A 19,734-nucleotide genomic window follows, 5' to 3' on the forward strand; every position below is an offset into this window, starting at 1 on the left:
ATTTACTTTTTATTTGCAATCAATACATTTTCTTTATCTATTGAAGTCCTTGGAGCCTCTGGGAATCTTTACAGGAAAGTGTCATCCCTTCATACTGGCACATCACTGACCACCCTCAGAGCCAGGAATTTAAGGCTCTCAACTAGGTGAGCATAACATTTACCACCTATATATTTATTATCTGCCGGTTTGCACATATACCACCCATTGGGTCCCTTTCTCCTTTTGTTTCCTTGTCGGTTTGGAGTTACATCTCAGAGGAAGGGGTGTGTTGCTGCCCAAAGAGCACGTAGGCTTACGTACGGAGCCAATATTATATAGGCTCCAGACCATGTGACTGGTTTCAGTTTTTTACTTCCATCACTCATTTTCACCAAAACCATCTACACTGTATGTTTTTATCTCTTTGTTCCCTTCATTGTATGTTTAAAAGCATTTTCCTGAATTTAAGACAACACAAAATTGTTGTGGTAAGTGAACCCCTCTATCACTTATATTTGTATTAGCTCTGCACTAGGTGGTGTATTTTATACCACATTTCTATATACAGTTATGCTTCCAGTTCAGGAAATCTAAAATTATCTTTGAATTCCCCACAAGTCTCACTTTAGTAAATAAACCTGTTTATGTTCAGCGCCACATGTCTTTCTTGAGACTCAGAAACCTTATTTTTAAATAAAAAAAAAAATGTCAAAGAAAAAGGTTACTCATATTTTTAAATCTCATGCAGCTGGTGCCCTGATGCATTCTGGTCTGTGAGCAGTATACCTATTTATCACATTGAAGTGGTTATGGTGCCTGGAGTCCCCTGGCGCTGTCCCTTCATTCAGTGTTAAACCATTTTCAAGCAGTTGAACACTGAAAAAGGTTTTCTTGCTTCCCATAGCTCCACCCCCACTGGAGGTGTGGCTATGGCAGAGATTACACACTTCCTGATAGCCAGACCAATTCATACAAGAAATGGGCGCTGTGATAGGCTGAAAGCGGTCAGCTGATACTCCTAGCCAATCACCGCCACCCATTGCTGATCAGGCTAATGCTTCTTCATTAGCACATGCAGCACAGAGGGGATGGTCTACTGGGGACTCCCGTTTAGCACTGAATCATTAAAAATGGATAAATGCTGAATGGAATTAATCCGGACACTGTAACGACTTCAATGAGATGAAGCAATTACGGTGTCTGCACCCGCAACACAGATTTAAATAAGACCCCAACTGACCAGCCAATCAGATAGCGGGGCGTCAGATGCATTTGTAAATCTGTAACTTGCAAATTGCTGGATCATTTATAAGAATATTCACACAGATCCACAGACAGGTTTTTTTTATGCTCCACTGATTAATGGAAAGTTTTTTTCCAGGTGACAGGTCTGCTTTAATTGAATAACGCTCTAATATAAGAGTCGGTGAAGCTGTTGTAATTAAAGACATCTGCTCTTTATCTTAGCTCCGATACTTTATAAAGTCCCGCCGTAGCCAATGGATTGTAAAACACATTATAAATTACACTGCTACGGTTAGGGTTAGTCTATTTACACAATAAAGGTTCAATAATCATATTAAAGCGCCAATTCCTTATGAAGGCAATCAATCATATGGAAGCAATCAACTTAAAATATTCCTCTTGCGCAATGTGCAACTGCCCCTCCATTTGTTATGGTTTTATAAAGTCGGAGGGGAGGGGGGGGGGCAGGTCATACCGACTCTCTCTCTCTCTTTAATAAATCACCGAGATTTGTTTACCCAGTCCGCTGGTTATGACAAAAGGCACTTGTAAAGGAAAGACTTTTATTTCAGTCTGTATTTTTTCCTACTTCAAATATCTAATTTTATATAAAATAATTACCTGTAGCTTACTTTGTATGCAGCGGAGACAGTGGATCTGCCTTTATAGATGCTGCAATTGAGTTGATGGAAAATAAATAAGGATATTTTGAAAAAGCAGAGGACTTGGTGCTCTGGAAATTCACTCACGTTTTTAGGAATACAGGACAAATGTAGGATAACCAGGTCCGCACACTGGAAGCACAGTTGACCAGGAGTTTTAACTTCACAATTGGAATTTCCTGATCTAACGAAGGGCTTATTCAGCAAAATGTGAGTTGTGGTAACACGGTGGGCAAATCGTAAAATAGCAAAACGGATCCCTTGATATTGCAGAATACAATTTGTGTATTATCAGTGCGGATGCAGACAACGTTTTGCAAAACTGGTTCCGAATGAGCCTGAGCTTGGTACAGCTTCCAGCCAGCCCAGATATCTTCCGGACAGCTAAAATTCATTCTTAGTTGGAACGCTTTGACTTGATAGCCCCCCACCCTCTGGCCATGGTGACAGTACTGGGGAGGGACTTGTGCTGGTCCCCCCTGTATTTTAATAGTGACTGGGCAGCAGTGCCTTCACATTCGTTAGTTTACAGTAACAGTGAGCAGTCACTATCTCCTCACTGTTTCGTGGACATGCTCCCAGCCATGGCACGGCAGGTGGGGGCTAAGGGGGGTTTCAAACCTCCCTTGTACTAATATGGGGGTCATGCTGACTCTTATAGGCTTATTTTTTTTAATGTATCACTGTTTTAATGAGGTGGCTGGCTAGCACGCCCTGATCAGACGCCACATGGTTAAACCCTGATAAGGGTTTTCTCACTATGGCTGCTAGAACTGCAAACGGGCAAATTGTACTTCAAACTATCATTCTCGTACACAAAAGTAAGTGAATGATAGTTTGTGCATTATCTGTACATATTCTGAATCCTATACTTTATACAGAGTTTGGATGGGAAAAACACTGATTTTAAACAGACAACGATACATCGCTAGGGCTAATTGGTGCAGATTTGGTTGGACTGACCACATTTCAGTGAGAATTAGCTTTAGTAAATATGAGAATTGCCATTTATATTCAAACTTTGCCATTTTCACAGAATTGTGTCTGCTCGGACAGAATGGGGTCTTTAGTGAATAACCATGACAGCCTGTTTGTGAATAAAATTTCTGCTTCACTGATCTATGAAAAGCTCGGGGACAGGAGATTTTGGTCAGAGGCGAGTCGATCAGTTACGGGCCCTTGTGCAAGGAATCTTTAGGTTCTCCTCGCAGCGCATGGGGTTGGGCAAAAGGTAGATTCTCTGTCGTATAACTCCCATGATGCTTTGCCAGCTGGGGATTCTCCATTTGCCCATCGTTGCAGGGCTGTATTTGTGAGCAGTGTCTGTGTGTTTGAATGCTAGCATGTTTTTGTAAGGAGTAGCTGTGCGTGAATGTGTATTTGTGTGTAGTGTTGGCAATTGATGCAGTTTTTGATTATATGCAGTTTTATTGTTGGAATGCAGTGTTTGAATACTCAGCACATATGCACATACACTGCCACACAAACACAGATACACACACATACACTGACATACAAACATAGATACTCACACATACACACACACTGATACTGATACACAAACACAGATACACACACATGCACTGACATACAAACACAGACACACACACATGCACTGACATACAAACACAGATAAACACACATACCGACACACACACACACACACACACACACACTGATACACAAACACAGATACACACACACATACCAACACACACACTGATACACAAACACAGATACATACACATGCCGACACACACACACACTGATACACAAACACAGATAGACACATACACAAAGATATATATATATACATACATCCATACAGATACACACTGACACACAGATATACACCGACATCTGTGGTTGCACAGCTTAGGACATATTATTTAGTTGTAAATATTCTGGCTGTGGGGAGCAGACTTTTACTGCTAGGGAAACCCTGATCTTGTTTTCTGTGAAACCGTTCTAGAACATTTTCCAAGCAGAAGCAGGAACGTAGACTCACAGCACCAGAACCGCAACAATTAGCTGTAGTAGTGCTGGTGCCTGGAGGATCCCTTCCTATCCGTATTGATATTGTACATTTTGCATTGTTTTTATAATAAATAGGGAGCTGTATAATGCTTACAACAATTCACTCTACAAACATCAATTCCTCTTCCTCCCTCCGGTTTCACCCCCTGCCCCCATTCATCAAACACGTCTTGCAGTCCGGTCTCCTTTCAGGACCTTACATAGAAATAATAAACTGTGATTTTTACGGGAGCACTCCCCTCCGTGCACTCTATTAATCCAGCACTTTCTTTAAACAAGGAGCACATTAACCTTAATGGTTTGTAAACGAATGAAACCAAGCGACTTGATCTGCATACAAACTTCATTAGTACTGGGACAATTCCACCAAGGACGGCTGAGAGAGAGGGGACGCCAGTACTCGCGAGGCAAGCATTAAAAGACATCATTATCTGATTTATCCAGATACCCGCGCTACGTTCACGTCATCAGGCTGGGCTGACACCTTACAAAATGATGCTTCACAATCCATTGACTGACGAACATACAGTTATCTACATGCTACATATCTCAGCATATAGGAATTATTATTCAGATAATACCTAACAGTTCAAACATGCTAAGCCAGGGGTGCCCAAAAGGTAGATCACAGATGGTTTAAAACTACAGCTTCAATAATGCTTTGTCATTCTAAAAGAATTCTAATGGCACGCAAAGCATCATGGGAGTTGTAGTTCTAAAACATCTGGAGTTCTACCTTCTGGGCACCCCTGTGCTAAACTGTCACAGCCCCCTGCGAGGCTGGGTAGGAGGGGATACTCCTGTGCCCCATGGCTGGGCCATACGTTTATTTGTACTTAGGATCTGCCATTTCTTTTTCCAATATTAGGCATCGACAAAAGACTTTTTTCCTAATGATGTGCCAAAGCCGGTGGCTTCCCAGGCAGGTCCAGGGCTATATGGATTGACGCTAGACACAGCCCTGTCTAAATCATTAGACAGGCTGACCTTTGCCTTGCTATATTTATCACAAACGCATTAATATACAGAATTTGGGTAGAAACCAAGGAATTTACCATTCCTAGTAACCAGAACGAGTAAAGCTCAATATTGTTACTTTGTTACTCCAACCTTTAAATGTCTGAAAACTGTGCATTATAATTAGTCATTTGCAGACTATCTGTGCTAATTAGGCTTATTCTACCATTAAATATGATGCAGAAAATCCTTATTCAGCATCAACAACGGGGGCCATAAATAACTAATTGTGCAATTTCTAACAAGATTTACGATCAGGTGATTTCATTCCCACTTTCCCCGCGCTCTCTGGACGAAGGAGCAGAATTGGTATTTGTTACTTTTTTATCGACTTCTCATGCCAGTTACAAGATGGCGAGAATTGTAGTGTAATAATGTGATCTTAATATGGCTATATCTCTAACCAACAGTTAAACAGCTTTTATATATATATATATATATACACTTTTTTTTTGTTTTTTGAATGTATTTTTTTTTTAAATTGTACCTGATCAGCACCAAAACGTCACAAATTCAAACCTAATTTCCCATTCACGATAATACGCAGTGAATACGTTCTTAAATGTGATTTCTTCAAAAAGCTTAATAAATAACACAGACAAATTCACAGAACATTACTGCATTTTAGGAGAAATAGCACGTGCCAACATTATATTATTCAACCGTACGCCATCTGTGAGGCTTTAAAACTGTCAACACGTTTCTCATATGTCAGATGAAGGACATGATATGATATAGCAATATGTGCAAAACTACTAAAAACACAAAATAAACTCGGATCACTTAAAAAGTATGTCTCAATCTGTAAAATAAAAAAGCACAGAGCAAGTGTGATGTAAAAGCAGGATAAAACCTAGACAGGGTTATTCCCTAACAGATACAAGATATCTGACATGAGAACGCAGTAAATAACCCTGCAAGACGTTTAGATAAGTGTTATATTAGAAACCACTAAAACAAACAAATGAAAGTGTTGGGTAGAACCACGTTACTGTCCAAATAGCTTTGCACATATTCGCACCAATCTTTGTTTTAATACATTATTTTGGATACAATGAGTCATCCCAATACCGTTTCACAGCTGTTAAAACAATTACACTTTTACACCAACGCAGAGCAACTTAATAAAATGGTGACATTGTGAGATCTGCAGTGGTATGTGGGTCAGACATCAAACAAATGACTGCAAGCCAGGCTGCCATGTGTGTTGGAAAGAAGATAAAACATAATAATTTGACCTACAAGGTGCTGGCGCGTGGTCATATTTACATCGGGAATAAACAGTACAGTCCCCTGAGCTTCTATTGTGTTCAGGAAATTGATGATAAAAATGTAAATAGGTGGGAACTAGGTGGAGGTATGTGTGTGGCTATCTGTATATATGTGTGTAAATGAATGTGGGTGTATCTGTGTGGAGGTATGGATGTAGATGAATGTGGGTGTATAGGTGTATCTGTGGGGAGCTGGTTGTATGGATGTATGTGTTTGGAGGAAGGTGTGTTGATGAATGTGGGTGTGTGGATGAATGTGTATGGAGATGTGTGTGTTGAATGTGGGTGTGTGGATGTATGTGTATGGAGGTAGGTCTGTGGGTGTATCTGTGTGGAGTTGTGTGTAGAGGACTGTGGGTGTCTGGATGTATGTGTTTGGAGATATGTGTGTTGATGAATGTGTGTGGAGGTAGGTTTGTAAATGTACCTGTGTAGAGCTAGGCGTGTGGATATGGAGCTAGGTCTGTGGGTGTGTCTGTGTGGAGGTAAGTGTGTAGATGAGTATGGGTATATCTGTGGGGAGGTATGTGTGTGTATGTAGGTGTGGGTGTATCTGTGTGGAGGTATGTGTATAGATAAGTGTGGGTGTATCTGTGTGAAGGTACGTGTGTAGATAAATGTGAGTGTGTGGGTGTATACAGATGTAAACACACCACATGTCTCCATGTATAAATGGCCCCTAAGAGAATTGTGTATTTTATCATAAGACATTCGACACTGGTGGTGGCCTTATATTGTACTGAACAAGTGCAGCTCATGATGAATGGAGAAAGTCTTACCTAGTGTAACTTCAGACTGCATAGGCATGGAGAGTGCTGGGTGCTTCACTTCACAGCTAAACAGAGCTTCATTATCTACTTGTGGGTTTAAAGTCCAGGTGAGCATTGCTCGAACCTCCACTGTCCCATCACTCATTGGAAGATGCATTTGGTGGAAGAAATAAGCAGGATCCGTACTGTGAACCCAACGCGGAAATTCTAGACTGACCACCGTTTCTGGGATGGCCTCCGTCACAGGGATGGACATAGGTCCTTGGTCACCTGTGTGTATTCGGAAAGGTTTTTCAGTGAAAGGACTCAGCCCCCTCTCCTCTGTATCCAGCAGTGAAAGGGATTTTTGCATTTTAGTGTCATCCATATCCCGATTAAGTAGGTTCTTTGACGCCCGAATGGCCATCAGTCCGGCTGCAGCAGCTGGGGGCTCTGCCATTGGAACAACTTCAATAAATTCCCCGTCCCTCTTGAATGAAACCTGAAGAAAAACATATTTGGAAAATTACTCCCAACCTCTTCCCAGACCATTGTTTACTTTACCCATGCATTGCCTGCCGAGGAAGCTGATACTGCGGGTAGCAATGAATTCTAGTCAGACGGTGTCTATCAGTCTCTCTGCATAATTAGATGGTAAGTTCAGGAACAATGAACACACTCCTCTAGTATGGATTAAATATTTATAACAGCGAGCCCCGGTGTCGGATTAAATGCTAGGTTAATGAGTGAAGATGTCACACTGTAAATACACATTAATCTTATTTAGTTGTAAACACAGACACATCCTGCATATTCTGCAAAAAGCAGAGACGAAGGGCATAGAGATTCATATCAGACTGAAAGTGCACCCGTCATGCAAAATTCCACCTGCAGGGCTATTCACTAAGCTACGAGTTTTCTGGGATTGATAAGGAAATGGGATATTTTAGGACAAATTAACTAAACTGGAAACATTTTCATATTCTGCTTGTTCCCAAACTAGACTTGGAATAGCTTGTTTAATTCGCTACATATCTACATAGTCTAGGTCAAACAGCATGGGGGTGCTATTGGTGATGTGCGTGGCCATAAAGTGGGACATATATACAAGGAGAGCAGACTGCCGGGAAACTGGCAAACACACTGCTAACGCTGCTTAATGTCCCAGGTATCCTGACAAATACCTCCCATAAATCCCTATGTAGGAGGGAGAATCCATACTTTGGTCCCAAACCCTCTGTCCCTAATAATTTCAACAAAATCTTAATAAAATAATGTAGCAATTTTAGATCAACCTTTAAAAGCATTGCAAATTAACAAGCACCGGATTCACCGCATTATAACACACAGCTTCATTAACAAATAATGCTCAGCAGAGGGAAACAGATTCATCGTACCCCGATCTATAACCTATAAACCCAGTATCTTAGTGTCCGTTTCTGGAAGCCATAGTTGTTGGTCCTTACCGCAGTAGCAATTCAGACAATATTTTCGTGTCATGACATTTATATTTTTTTACCTCTGAATAATTCATTATAGCCACTTTATTTGCAGAATGCTGGAAAATGTCTAATTAGTCAGAGACAAGAGGGAGGGTACAGCATGCTGGTATAAAATCTGTCTATATCTACACAAACAAGGGTTGTACTCGATTGACACCGGGTCATGATCCTACAGGAACACTTACATTTAAAGTGACGCTCTATACAACATGTGTGTTAAAGGGACACTGCAGGCACCTAGACCACTTCCTCTCATTGAAGTGATCTGGGTGCAGTGTCCCTTTCCCCTTAACCTGGCAATATAAAGCATTGCTGTTTTATTGAAATTGCCATGTTGACATTGCAGTGCTAAGACTGCCTCTAGTAAATGTCAGCCACTAGGGGCGCTTCCTGCAGTCTCACGGAGTTTGACTCTATAAAACAAGGTGTTTTTCAAATCTTCGTAGGAAAGCATGGATTCAACGCTCTCCTGGGGGAAGGCCCACTGTGCCTGCCGATGTCAGAGGAGGTGGCGCCAGCGCAGTGAGACCTTAGCGCTTAAAACAGGTAAGTGTTTAAAGGATTTTTAACCCTTTGATTGTTGCAGGTGGGGAGGGGTGGCAGGGGCAGAGGGTCACTATAGTTTTACAAGACAGCTTTGTATTTCTAACACTATAGTGTCCCTTTAATGTTCATTCTGTTATTATTTATGTGTCACTAACATGATTATTGACTGAAGTGAGAATTTAAAATGAATTTCAAATTTAAGGTCAAAATAGCCCGGACTGGAAAAATTCTCTAAGTTAGATATTCTTTCATTTTGGCTTCTCTGCCTTTAATGAGAAATTACCTTTCATTTCGGACTTTATAGCTGAAATAAAACTTCCATAAACCCCGGCTGTGAAGACTACAGCTGCTTTGCCAAAAAATAAAAATAACTTGTGGCTTCAGTTGCTAGTTTATTTCCCTTCTTATTCAGATATTGCAACGACGTGATCTTGCATCATGGTTAAAATGACAAATAAGCATCTGTCCCTAGTAGGACTGAAACGGCCGCTTCAGTAAAAACATCCTTTGACTAATCCAACATTCTTTATAAATATTCTGTGCAAACAGACATCAGGCATATTAACTCACTGGTGTTTCGTAGCGCAAGATCTCGATATCTTTGATAAATAAAATAATGTTTTTAATCAAGCAGCAACACTTCATATTAACCTGGGCAATTCATTTTGGATCAACAGCAAAAAACAGATGTGTGGAAGGCTGACTTGAAGGACGCGCATGGCTCTATGTAACTATTGATGATCGGAGGTCTTTGCCAGCTGACTTTCGGGATTGGTGAGATATCCCCAGAGAGACGTTAAAATCTTTTGTGGATTTATATCAAACGCAGCAAGTTTAAATATAAGCTCATTGTTTTTGTTTTTTTTTATATATTTTTTAAAAATATTTTTAAATACATAAAACAATATAAATGAGCAAATCCCAGCCTAAAGCCTTTTATCTAACAGGTTTATAAACAAAACTGAATAGTGGGAACAAGCTTAACAAGTTGCAAAATGAAGACGAAAATAGCACAAAATTCTACACCTAAGTGAGTTTTCCATCTTCAATATCGTTGAAAAAGCGCAACATGCATGAAAAAGGGCATTCATTCTCAGGACGAGAATATAATTTTGCCTCTTTATAAATCACTGGTAAGACCACATATTGAATATGAATATTTGGCAGCTGTTCTAAAGAAGGATATTATGGCACTAGAAAAAGTGCAGAGGCGGGCTACAAAAAAAAGGAATGGAACATATCAGCTATGAAGAAAGGTTAACAAATTTAAACCTATTTAGTTTAGAAAAACGTTGCCTGAGAGGGGATATGATAACATTATACAAATATACTCGGGGGCCAATACAAACCATTGTGTGGAAATCTATTCACAAACCGGACTTTACATAGGACACGAGGCCATGCGTTTAGACTAGAAGAAAGAAGATTTCGTCTAAGGCAAAGGAAAGGTTTTTTTACTGTAAGAACAATAAGGATGTGGAATTCTCTGCCTGAAGAAGTGGTTTTATCAGAGTCCATACAGATGTTCAAACAGCTACTAGATGCATACTTGCAAAAACAGAATATTCAAGGATATAATCTTTCAATGTAGGGTAATAACTGCTTGACCCAAGGATAAATCTGACTGCCATTCTGGGGTCAAGAAGGAATTTTTTTCCTAGCTTGTTGCAAAATTGGAAGTGCTTCAAACTGGGTTTTTTTGCCTTCTTTTGGATCAACAGCAAAAATCATATGTGAGGAAGGCTGAACTTGATGGACGCAAGTCTCTATTCAGCTATGTAACTATGTAACTATGTAACTATGTAAAAGAAGCTGGATGCTATTATTGGTAAATGCTTAGTTGCCAAAATGTTCGGTTTTGCAAGTGTTTTGGGTGTTTTGGGTGTAAAGGGTCCATTTTTGGGGCCACACATAGATTTACACAGCCTCCCCATCAGACCAGGGAAAGAATAAAGGGAACAAGGATTACTGAACCCCCATAGCAGTTAATGTTTTTAAAACTAAATGGTCAACTGACAATAAAAAGTTCCTAAATAGTAAATAAAGTATACTTCTCCTTGGAGAAAACTATATTTATCATAACCAACTATTTTTAGGACAGAAAAAGTGGGCTACTGGTTTCCACAGTGGCTAGTCAATTAGTACTGTGTCCCAGAATTTCCGTCACTTAGACTTGATGCATACGGCCCTAAGACTCTGCTCACATTAATTCTATTTACTAATGTAGTTATCATGATAGAATAATTGAAAAAGATTTTGAGAAAGTTCAGGTGCATTCTAATCTTCTTAGTAAATCAAATATATATATATATGCTGGCTATAAATCAGTATTTAGTCTGCTTAGTGCAAACTAACATTGGAATTTGAGGTTATTGGGTGATTAATGAAAACTAATCTGAGAAATCTAACATGTCAGCAGGTTGCTGAAACTATCATAATACTGTTGGTAATCATTTTACATTCCCTCTAACATAAAAAGAGATTAAATCGAGAGATATGATAAACAAAATAGGACTGGTCGATACTGATTTTACAATACTCCTTATCTATTAACTGCCATCTAAAATGTAAATACAGTTTGGACTGTAAAGCCATCTGTGAAATAGGTATACCGTGGCGCTTTTATATTGATCAAAGATGAATTTATTAAAACGAATGTGTAAAGTATTTAAGACAAAAGATGTTTTTCTTCAAAAAGACAGATTGATCAGACACATGTGTTACTTAACAGGAGGGGGGTTCAGAGACAGAAAATACTTTTTAAATGTTCCATTTAATCACTGGTAGGTAGGATGGAAAGATTATTCCATAGATGAAAGATGCTTGATCATGGATGGGCTGCGAATGCGACAAAATGTATCATGTGTTCCTCAATTAATTGAGATATCAGGCGAAAGACATGCTGGTTGGATGGTGTCGAGAGCAGGAGCTCTGTATGGTGTCTCTCAATAAAGAGTTTTCATGTGAATCAACAGCAGAATAAGTTGTACTAATGAAGGGAAACTGGAGAACTGCTATAACTATTTCCTGGTTTGATGAATTCCAGTTTGTGATACATATATACACATCTAGGATATAGCAGACATGGGGTAGGGGACATGGAGGGGGGAGAGACATGGATGGAAGGGTTTGGTGAATTCCAGTTTGCAATATTTCCCAGTTATGGAATATCTAGGATATAGGGGACATGGGGTAGGGGACATGGAGGGCAGGGTAACATGAATGGAGAGACATGGATGGAAGGTTTTGATGAACTCCAGTTTGTAATATTTCATAGTTATGGAATATCTAGGATATAGGTGAGATGGGGTAGGGGACATGGAGAGGAGGGTACTATGGAGGGGGAGAGATGGATGGAAGGGTTTGATGAATTCCAGTTTGTAATATTTCCCAGTTATGGAATATCTAGGATATAATTCAGGTGTCTATAGTAGGCTGTGATGGTCCAGTATGAAAAAGATAAATCTACAATACAATAATAACAGAAAAAAACATAGCGTGATACTGTTATAATAAAAGAGGGAGTGGAAATGTAGATAGTTATTCACACTCACAAACCAAAATTGATTGTAGGCATATCATTAAAACGGTGGATATCTCAGGATAGATGGAACGTCATGGTATACATAGAAGGAAACAAAAAGGCATAATACAGGGAGTGCAGAATTATTAGGCAAGTTGTATTTTTGAGGATTAATTTTATTATTGAACAACAACCATGTTCTCAATGAACCCAAAAAACTCATTAATATCAAAGCTGAATATTTTTGGAAGTAGTTTTTAGTTTGTTTTTAGTTATAGCTATTTTAGGGGGATATCTGTGTGTGCAGGTGACTATTACTGTGCATAATTATTAGGCAACTTAACAAAAAACAAATATATACCCATTTCAATTATTTATTTTTACCAGTGAAACCAATATAACATCTCAACATTCACAAATATACATTTCTGACATTCAAAAACATAACAAAAACAAATCAGTGACCAATATAGCCACCTTTCTTAGCAAGGACACTCAAAAGCCTGCCATCCATGGATTCTGTCAGTGTTTTGATCTGTTCACCATCAACATTGCGTGCAGCAGCAACCACAGCCTCCCAGACACTGTTCAGAGAGGTGTACTGTTTTCCCTCCTTGTAAATCTCACATTTGATGATGGACCACAGGTTCTCAATGGGGTTTAGATCAGGTGAACAAGGAGGCCATGTCATTAGATTTTCTTCTTTTATACCCTTTCTTGCCAGCCACGCTGTGGAGTACTTGGACGCGTGTGATGAAGCATTGTCCTGCATGAAAATCATGTTTTTCTTGAAGGATACAGACTTCTTCCTGTACCACTGCTTGAAGAAGGTGTCTTCCAGAAACTGGCAGTAGGACTGGGAGTTGAGCTTGACTCCATCCTCAACCCGAAAAGGCCCCACAAGCTCATCTTTGATGATACCAGCCCAAACCAGTACTCCACCTCCACCTTGCTGGCGTCTGAGTCGGACTGGAGCTCTCTGCCCTTTACCAATCCATCCATCTGGCCCATCAAGACTCACTCTCATTTCATCAGTCCATAAAACCTTAGAAAAATCAGTCTTGAGATATTTCTTGGCCCAGTCTTGACGTTTCAGCTTGTGTGTCTTGTTCAGTGGTGGTCGTCTTTCAGCCTTTCTTACCTTGGCCATGTCTCTGAGTATTGCACACCTTGTGCTTTTGGGCACTCCAGTGATGTTGCAGCTCTGAAATATGGCCAAACTGGTGGCAAGTGGCATCTTGGCAGCTGCACGCTTGACTTTTCTCAGTTCATGGGCAGTTATTTTGCGCCTTGGTTTCTCCACACGCTTCTTGCGATCCTGTTGACTATTTTGAATGAAACGCTTGATTGTTCGATGATCACGCTTCAGAAGCTTTGCAATTTTAAGAGTGCTGCATCCCTCTGCAAGATATCTCACTATTTTTGACTTTTCTGAGCCTGTCAAGTCCTTCTTTTGACCCATTTTGCCAAAGGAAAGGAAGTTGCCTAATAATTATGCACACCTGAAATAGGGTGTTGATGTCATTAGACCACACCCCTTCTCATTACAGAGATGCACATCACCTAATATGCTTAATTGGTAGTAGGCTTTCGAGCCTATACAGCTTGGAGTAAGACAACATGCATAAAGAGGATGATGTGGTCAAAATACTCATTTGCCTAATAATTCTGCACTCCCTGTAGTGCAGAGTATCTTGTTAAAATAAACACTTTAATGATAGAGCACACTTACAATATTGAAGTGGCAAGCAGGCATGTAAAATAAGCCGGTTTCATGATCACAGGATCAATAGAACCAGAACATAAAAAACTGTCAGCAAACAATAAAAAACAATAAAAACTCTAAAACACTATGCATCAGCCCTACGCGTTTCGTTCAAACGTCCTTGAACTTCCTCAGGGGCATAAAAAGTCCATCTGTGTGCAGGCATGACCGTCCATACGACTCTGGTGTATTTTAAATCCGTCCACTTCAATATTGTAAGTGTGCTCTATCATTAAAGTGTTTATTTTATCAAGATACTCTTCACTATTATGCCTTTTTGTTTCCTTCTATGTATACCATGACGTTCCATCTATCCTGAGATATCCACCGTTTTAATGATATGCCTACAATCAATTTTGGTTTGTGAGTGTGAATAACTATCTACATTTCCACTCCCTCTTTTATTATAACAGTATCACGCTATGTTTTTTTCTGTTATTATTGTATTGTTGATTTATCTTTTTCATATCGTTTTGAGGACCTGGAGGAGTCCTTATCTACAATACATAAAGTTCAAGGGTAATTGTTTAGATTTCTATCCATTACCCACTAAGAGTGTGTTTTATCCACTAGTGGGTGTATCTGTACCTTGCACATTTGGTTATGTGATGGTCCAGTGTAGGGGCTGCTTTCAATGAGAAATGTTCCCCCAGGTAACGGAAGCTTTCAGCAGGATAATGTTCCATCAGGTCTCGTTCTACTACATGAAATTATACAGGTGAGTCGAGTAGGTCACCGGGAAAGTACCATTGACACATCTGTAAGTGTCCATGAAACCATCTAGAGCCATCATGGCACTTCATAGACTCCCAGACACAATTTTGATGAAACTGGGGTACGAGTCACAATTACGAAAGTTATTATAATATTCTGAACTAGTATAGACATCGTAATGCACTGATACAGGCGGGTTGGTCTTGTATCTGCACATTCTATGCTGCTCTCATGCTTGATACATATTAGAAGCTGTGCTGGAATATTCATATAGCCGTTGATACATAATTGCCTTTTATTTCTGCTCGCCTTCATTTACAATTATAATTTGAATCCAGAAATACAAAGTGCAGCTGGAAACGAGGAAAGTGTGATTGCATCTTCACATCAGGCGAAGTCTTTACTACTGCAGCAAAACATGCTGTAAAGACCGCGCCAGGCGGTAAAACTGCCCCGAAAGGAAACGTGAGTACTGGCAACAAAGCAACATGCCACGTTTACTGACGGTACCTACTGACACGGTGATCTGATTGGGTGCTAGCATCAGATCTCTTTCACAGACAGATTTAAACCTTTGTTCAAAAGATTGATACTTTTTCCACCTGCACTGTGAATGTTTGCATGGTGTGTTCAATAATAACATGGCAACATTTCATTCTTTGTGTGTTATTAGTTTAAGCAGACTGTGATTGTCTATTGTTGTGATTTAGATGATCAGATCACATTTTATGACCAATTTGTGCAGAAATCCATATCATTCCAAAGGGTTCACATACTTTTTCTTGCAACTGTATCTGACAGCCTAAGAGTGCATGATAGGAATTGTAGTCTAGTTGGTGAGCAATTCTTTCGCTCTATTTAATTTGGGCAGTGAATCCTTACCCAGTATTTGCATTTCATTTTAAAATGCTCTCCTTTATTTATTGTTACTCCATAAAGCACTGCGTCAACACATCAGTTTAGAGGCGACTCTTACAATCATTTACGGAAAAAATATATCAACTCCAGCTGCAGGAATGCAAATCTTGCTCTAGGACTATTTAAAAAAAACAAACAGGTAATATTGAATGAAGGCAATAAATACACCATTTCAGAACGCAAGTGCATTCTAACTTCTCCTATAGCACTGGCTTGTCAAAATATTTCAAGAAACCCCTACTGTTTGATAAATCAGCTCCATTAAATAAAATGAGCTTTCAAGATTTTTTTTTTCACTAAAGGGTTGCTTTTGTCACCCGATAAATTCAGCCTTGTAGAGTCAAATTTTTTTTTAATTTTTTCCATAATTCTGATTCTTGCTGGATATGTTTGAATAGATTCGGGGGCGTAAACATTGCCCCCAATTTGGATGCAGAGGTGATAAAAAAAATTCTGCTTTCTGAAATATATTCAGCTCTGTTTTCCACGCGTCCATATGTCAGCGTGATTTACAGTAATATCAAAATAAAATATAAAGAAACAGCACGCCAAGGAAACGTCTAACATCGCTGTGAGCAAGAGATATGTCAGATGTACACAGACCCTAATGCTAGCCATATTGCCCCCCGTCTCCCTTTGTTAAAGCCTATATTGTCCCTTTGGCAGGGCCGGACTGGCCCACCGGGATACCGGGAAATTTCCCGGTGGGCCGCCGGCACCTGGGGCCGGGCAGACAGCTGGGTCTGCTGGCCGGCGGCCGCTGGCTGGGGAGGTCTGCTGGCCGGCGGCCGCTGGCTGGGGAGGTCTGCTGGCGGCCGCAGGGGGAGCAGGCTCTTCTGTCTCTGCTCCCCCGCCCTCGCACGCAGCTTAATGAGACCGGGGCCGGAATATGACATCATATTCCGGCGCCGGTCTCTTGCTAGCGCGCGAGGGCGGGGGAGCAGAGACAGAAGAGCCTGCTCCCCCTGCGGCCGCCAGCAGACCTCCCCAGCCAGCGGCCGCCGGCCAGCAGACCTCCCCAGCCAGCGGCCGCCGGCTAGCAGACCTCCCCCAGCCAGCGGCCAGCAGAAGACCTCCCCCTGCGTCCACTAGCCCACCCAGCCGGTCACCAACAGGTAAAATATGTAATTATGTCAGTGTCAGTGTATGTGTGTGTGTGTCTGTGTCATGGTGTGTGTGTGTGTGTGTGCATGTGTCATTGTGTGTGTGTGTGTGTGTCTGTGTCATTGTGTGTGTGTCTGTGTCATTGTGTGTGTCTGTGTCAATTTGTGTGTGTGTCTGTGTCATTATATGTGTGTCTGTGTCATTGTGTGTGTGTGTCATTATGTGTGTGTCTGTGTCATTGTGTGTGTCATTATGTGTGTGTCTGTGTCATTATGTGTGTGTCTGTGTCATTATGTGTGTGTCTGTGTCATTGTGTGTGTGTGTGTGTGTGTGTCTGTGTCATGGTGTGTGTGTGTGTGTGTCTGTGTCATGGTGTGTGTGTGTCCATTATGTGTGTGTCTGTGTCATTGTGTGTGTGTGTCATTATGTGTGTGTCTGTGCCATTATGTGTGTGTCTGTCATTGTGTGTGTGTGTGTGTGTGTGTGTGTCTATGTCATGGTGTGTGTGTGTGTGTCTGTGTCATGGTGTGTGTCTGTGTCATTGTGTGTCTGTGTCATGGTGTGTGTGTCTGTGTCATGGTGTGTGTGTCTGTATCGTGTGTGTGTGTCTGTATCGTGTGTGTGTGTGTCTGTGTCATTGTGTGTGTCTGTGTCATTGTGTGTCTGTGTCATGGTGTATCTGTGTGTATTTAAAAAGTGTTTTTACTCACCTTTTTTTTTTCTCCCCACGCCGTGCTGGTCTCCCCTCGACTGGCCCTGCCTCTATGGCTGAGATCATCAAGCATGATGATCTGAGCCAATCCAATGCTCTGCCATAGGATTGGCTGCAAAGGTGCTGCACACTGTGCAATCACGCTGTGCAGCACTGACACAGGAAGAACCTCTGGTGACTGTCTGAGTGACTGTCACTAGAGGTGTCACTAGGAAGCAATGTAAACACTGCATGTGAGTATGCGTAATGTATTATTAAATTAAAAGGACCAATATTATATATTAGAAAAATATATATATATATATATATTACTCAACCATCTGGGGTGGCAAGACATTGCCTTACATATTACATACGGCAATATATGGCGCAATGACTTATGGGGCTGGCATAGATTTTTTTTTTCCAGGGCTGCTTTGTATCCCCAGTCCGGCCCTGCCCTTTGGCATGCGTTTTGGTTAGTTTGTGATGTTTTGAAAGAAAAAAAATAATGTCTGCCTTTGTGCACAACTAGATTGCAAAATAAAATCGTGCATTTTGTACCTCATTTTATAGTAAAGTTTAGGTGTCCTGGCACACTTATATGCTGTTATTAAAAATGCAACATGAAGGTCTGAAGTGAGTTTAATGAAAACCATGCATAATGCATTCATCACACTCGTCATCGGTTACGGGGCGCCTTATTATAACATACTGAAGTGAAAGTGAGTTTGGCTGAGATGATAAAAAGTTTGCAATATTTAGACTGGAAAAAGAGCCAGATTTGAAACCGAATTTATTGGCATCCTTCCAACATTTCAAGAAACCAAAAACCAAACCAGCCAAGTGTGTTCTGCGATTTTGGTCACGAGGGGTAATTGTGACTAGCTGGTGGGTTTGCATCCAACAACTGGACACGTCCATAGCGAGGGCATGCCATCCTGCTGCATATATGCAATGCGGTAACAAGCTGCCTGGCAAGGTAGGTAGCCATTTAGGGCAGCTCGTAAGTTAGGTGTTACTAAAGTGCATGCATACGAGCTAAAATACCCTGCACATCATTACAAAAAAAATGCGTTTATACACACTGTCTTGCTGCACTTTGCCAATTGTTCCCAACACGGGATCCTTTGATTCTCCCATGTTGCCTTCAGCTGTAGCATCACAGATCTTATCCTTACATCACCTATTGGTACATTGTCAGGGGACGGCTGTGACCTTGCTGGAGAAAAGCATCAGGTGCGAGCAGATGTTCCTTACTGCCGCATTACACAAATATCCCAGGTCTGCCAATTACGAACTACGCGGCTCCCCATCGACGAGCTTTAAACACAGCTTAGTTTGATAGAAAGCAATTGATTATGTTGAGATTATGTCTGGCAGTTCAGTCGCATTCAATCCGAAGCCAGAACATCTTTAAACACAAACTATTTGCAATCTTCCTGAAAGTGTTCGCAGATAGCTGATTGGGGGCAGATAGCCCACGATTAGCAGGGTTTTCCCCGTATTTTATTTCCGCTGCCGATATTCAGAGGGAGAGACGGGCACAAGAAACACAGACGCGTGTGAACTTCCGTTCATGTACAAAGTGAATGTCGTCATAAGACCAGAGCAACTAACCGACACATTCTAAACCGTTGCCTGCTCGGGATGTTTGAGTTATTGATTGGCAGCTTTACATTATATTACTACTGTTATTATTTATTGTTTTTACCTTTTTTTGCAGAAAATGTTTGGGAGTGATATGAAAATGACATAAAATAAAATAAATGATATCGCTGAAAACAAGGGGAAAACAGAAAATGGTTGGTAAAGAACAAACAGGGGACATAGTAAAAGGAAAGAATTATTATCAAAGGGACAGGAGGGAGCGTCCAGGAGGAGCTGAAGGAATAATGAGACACCACCAGACAAAGGTCGGAAAGGGGAGAAGATACAGGACAGCATGACACATGAAGGGGGCATTTCAAACCATGTCATTGACCCTGCAGACAGTGAGACAGAACAT

General features: G+C 40.8%; 1 protein-coding gene across 1 annotated transcript in view; it reads right to left on the reverse strand.

Annotated features, from left to right (window-relative positions):
• Positions 1-19,734, reverse strand: part of IGSF21 (immunoglobin superfamily member 21) — a 404,960-nt gene that overhangs the window by 95,184 nt on the left and 290,042 nt on the right. Inside the window, exon 6 of the mRNA XM_063436808.1 lies at positions 6,994-7,465. Coding sequence (XP_063292878.1) covers positions 6,994-7,465 — 472 coding nt within the window. The remainder of the gene's footprint in view (positions 1-6,993; positions 7,466-19,734) is intronic.

This window comes from Pelobates fuscus, chromosome 11 (genome assembly GCF_036172605.1).
Source record: "Pelobates fuscus isolate aPelFus1 chromosome 11, aPelFus1.pri, whole genome shotgun sequence".
Lineage (NCBI taxonomy): Eukaryota > Metazoa > Chordata > Amphibia > Anura > Pelobatidae > Pelobates > Pelobates fuscus.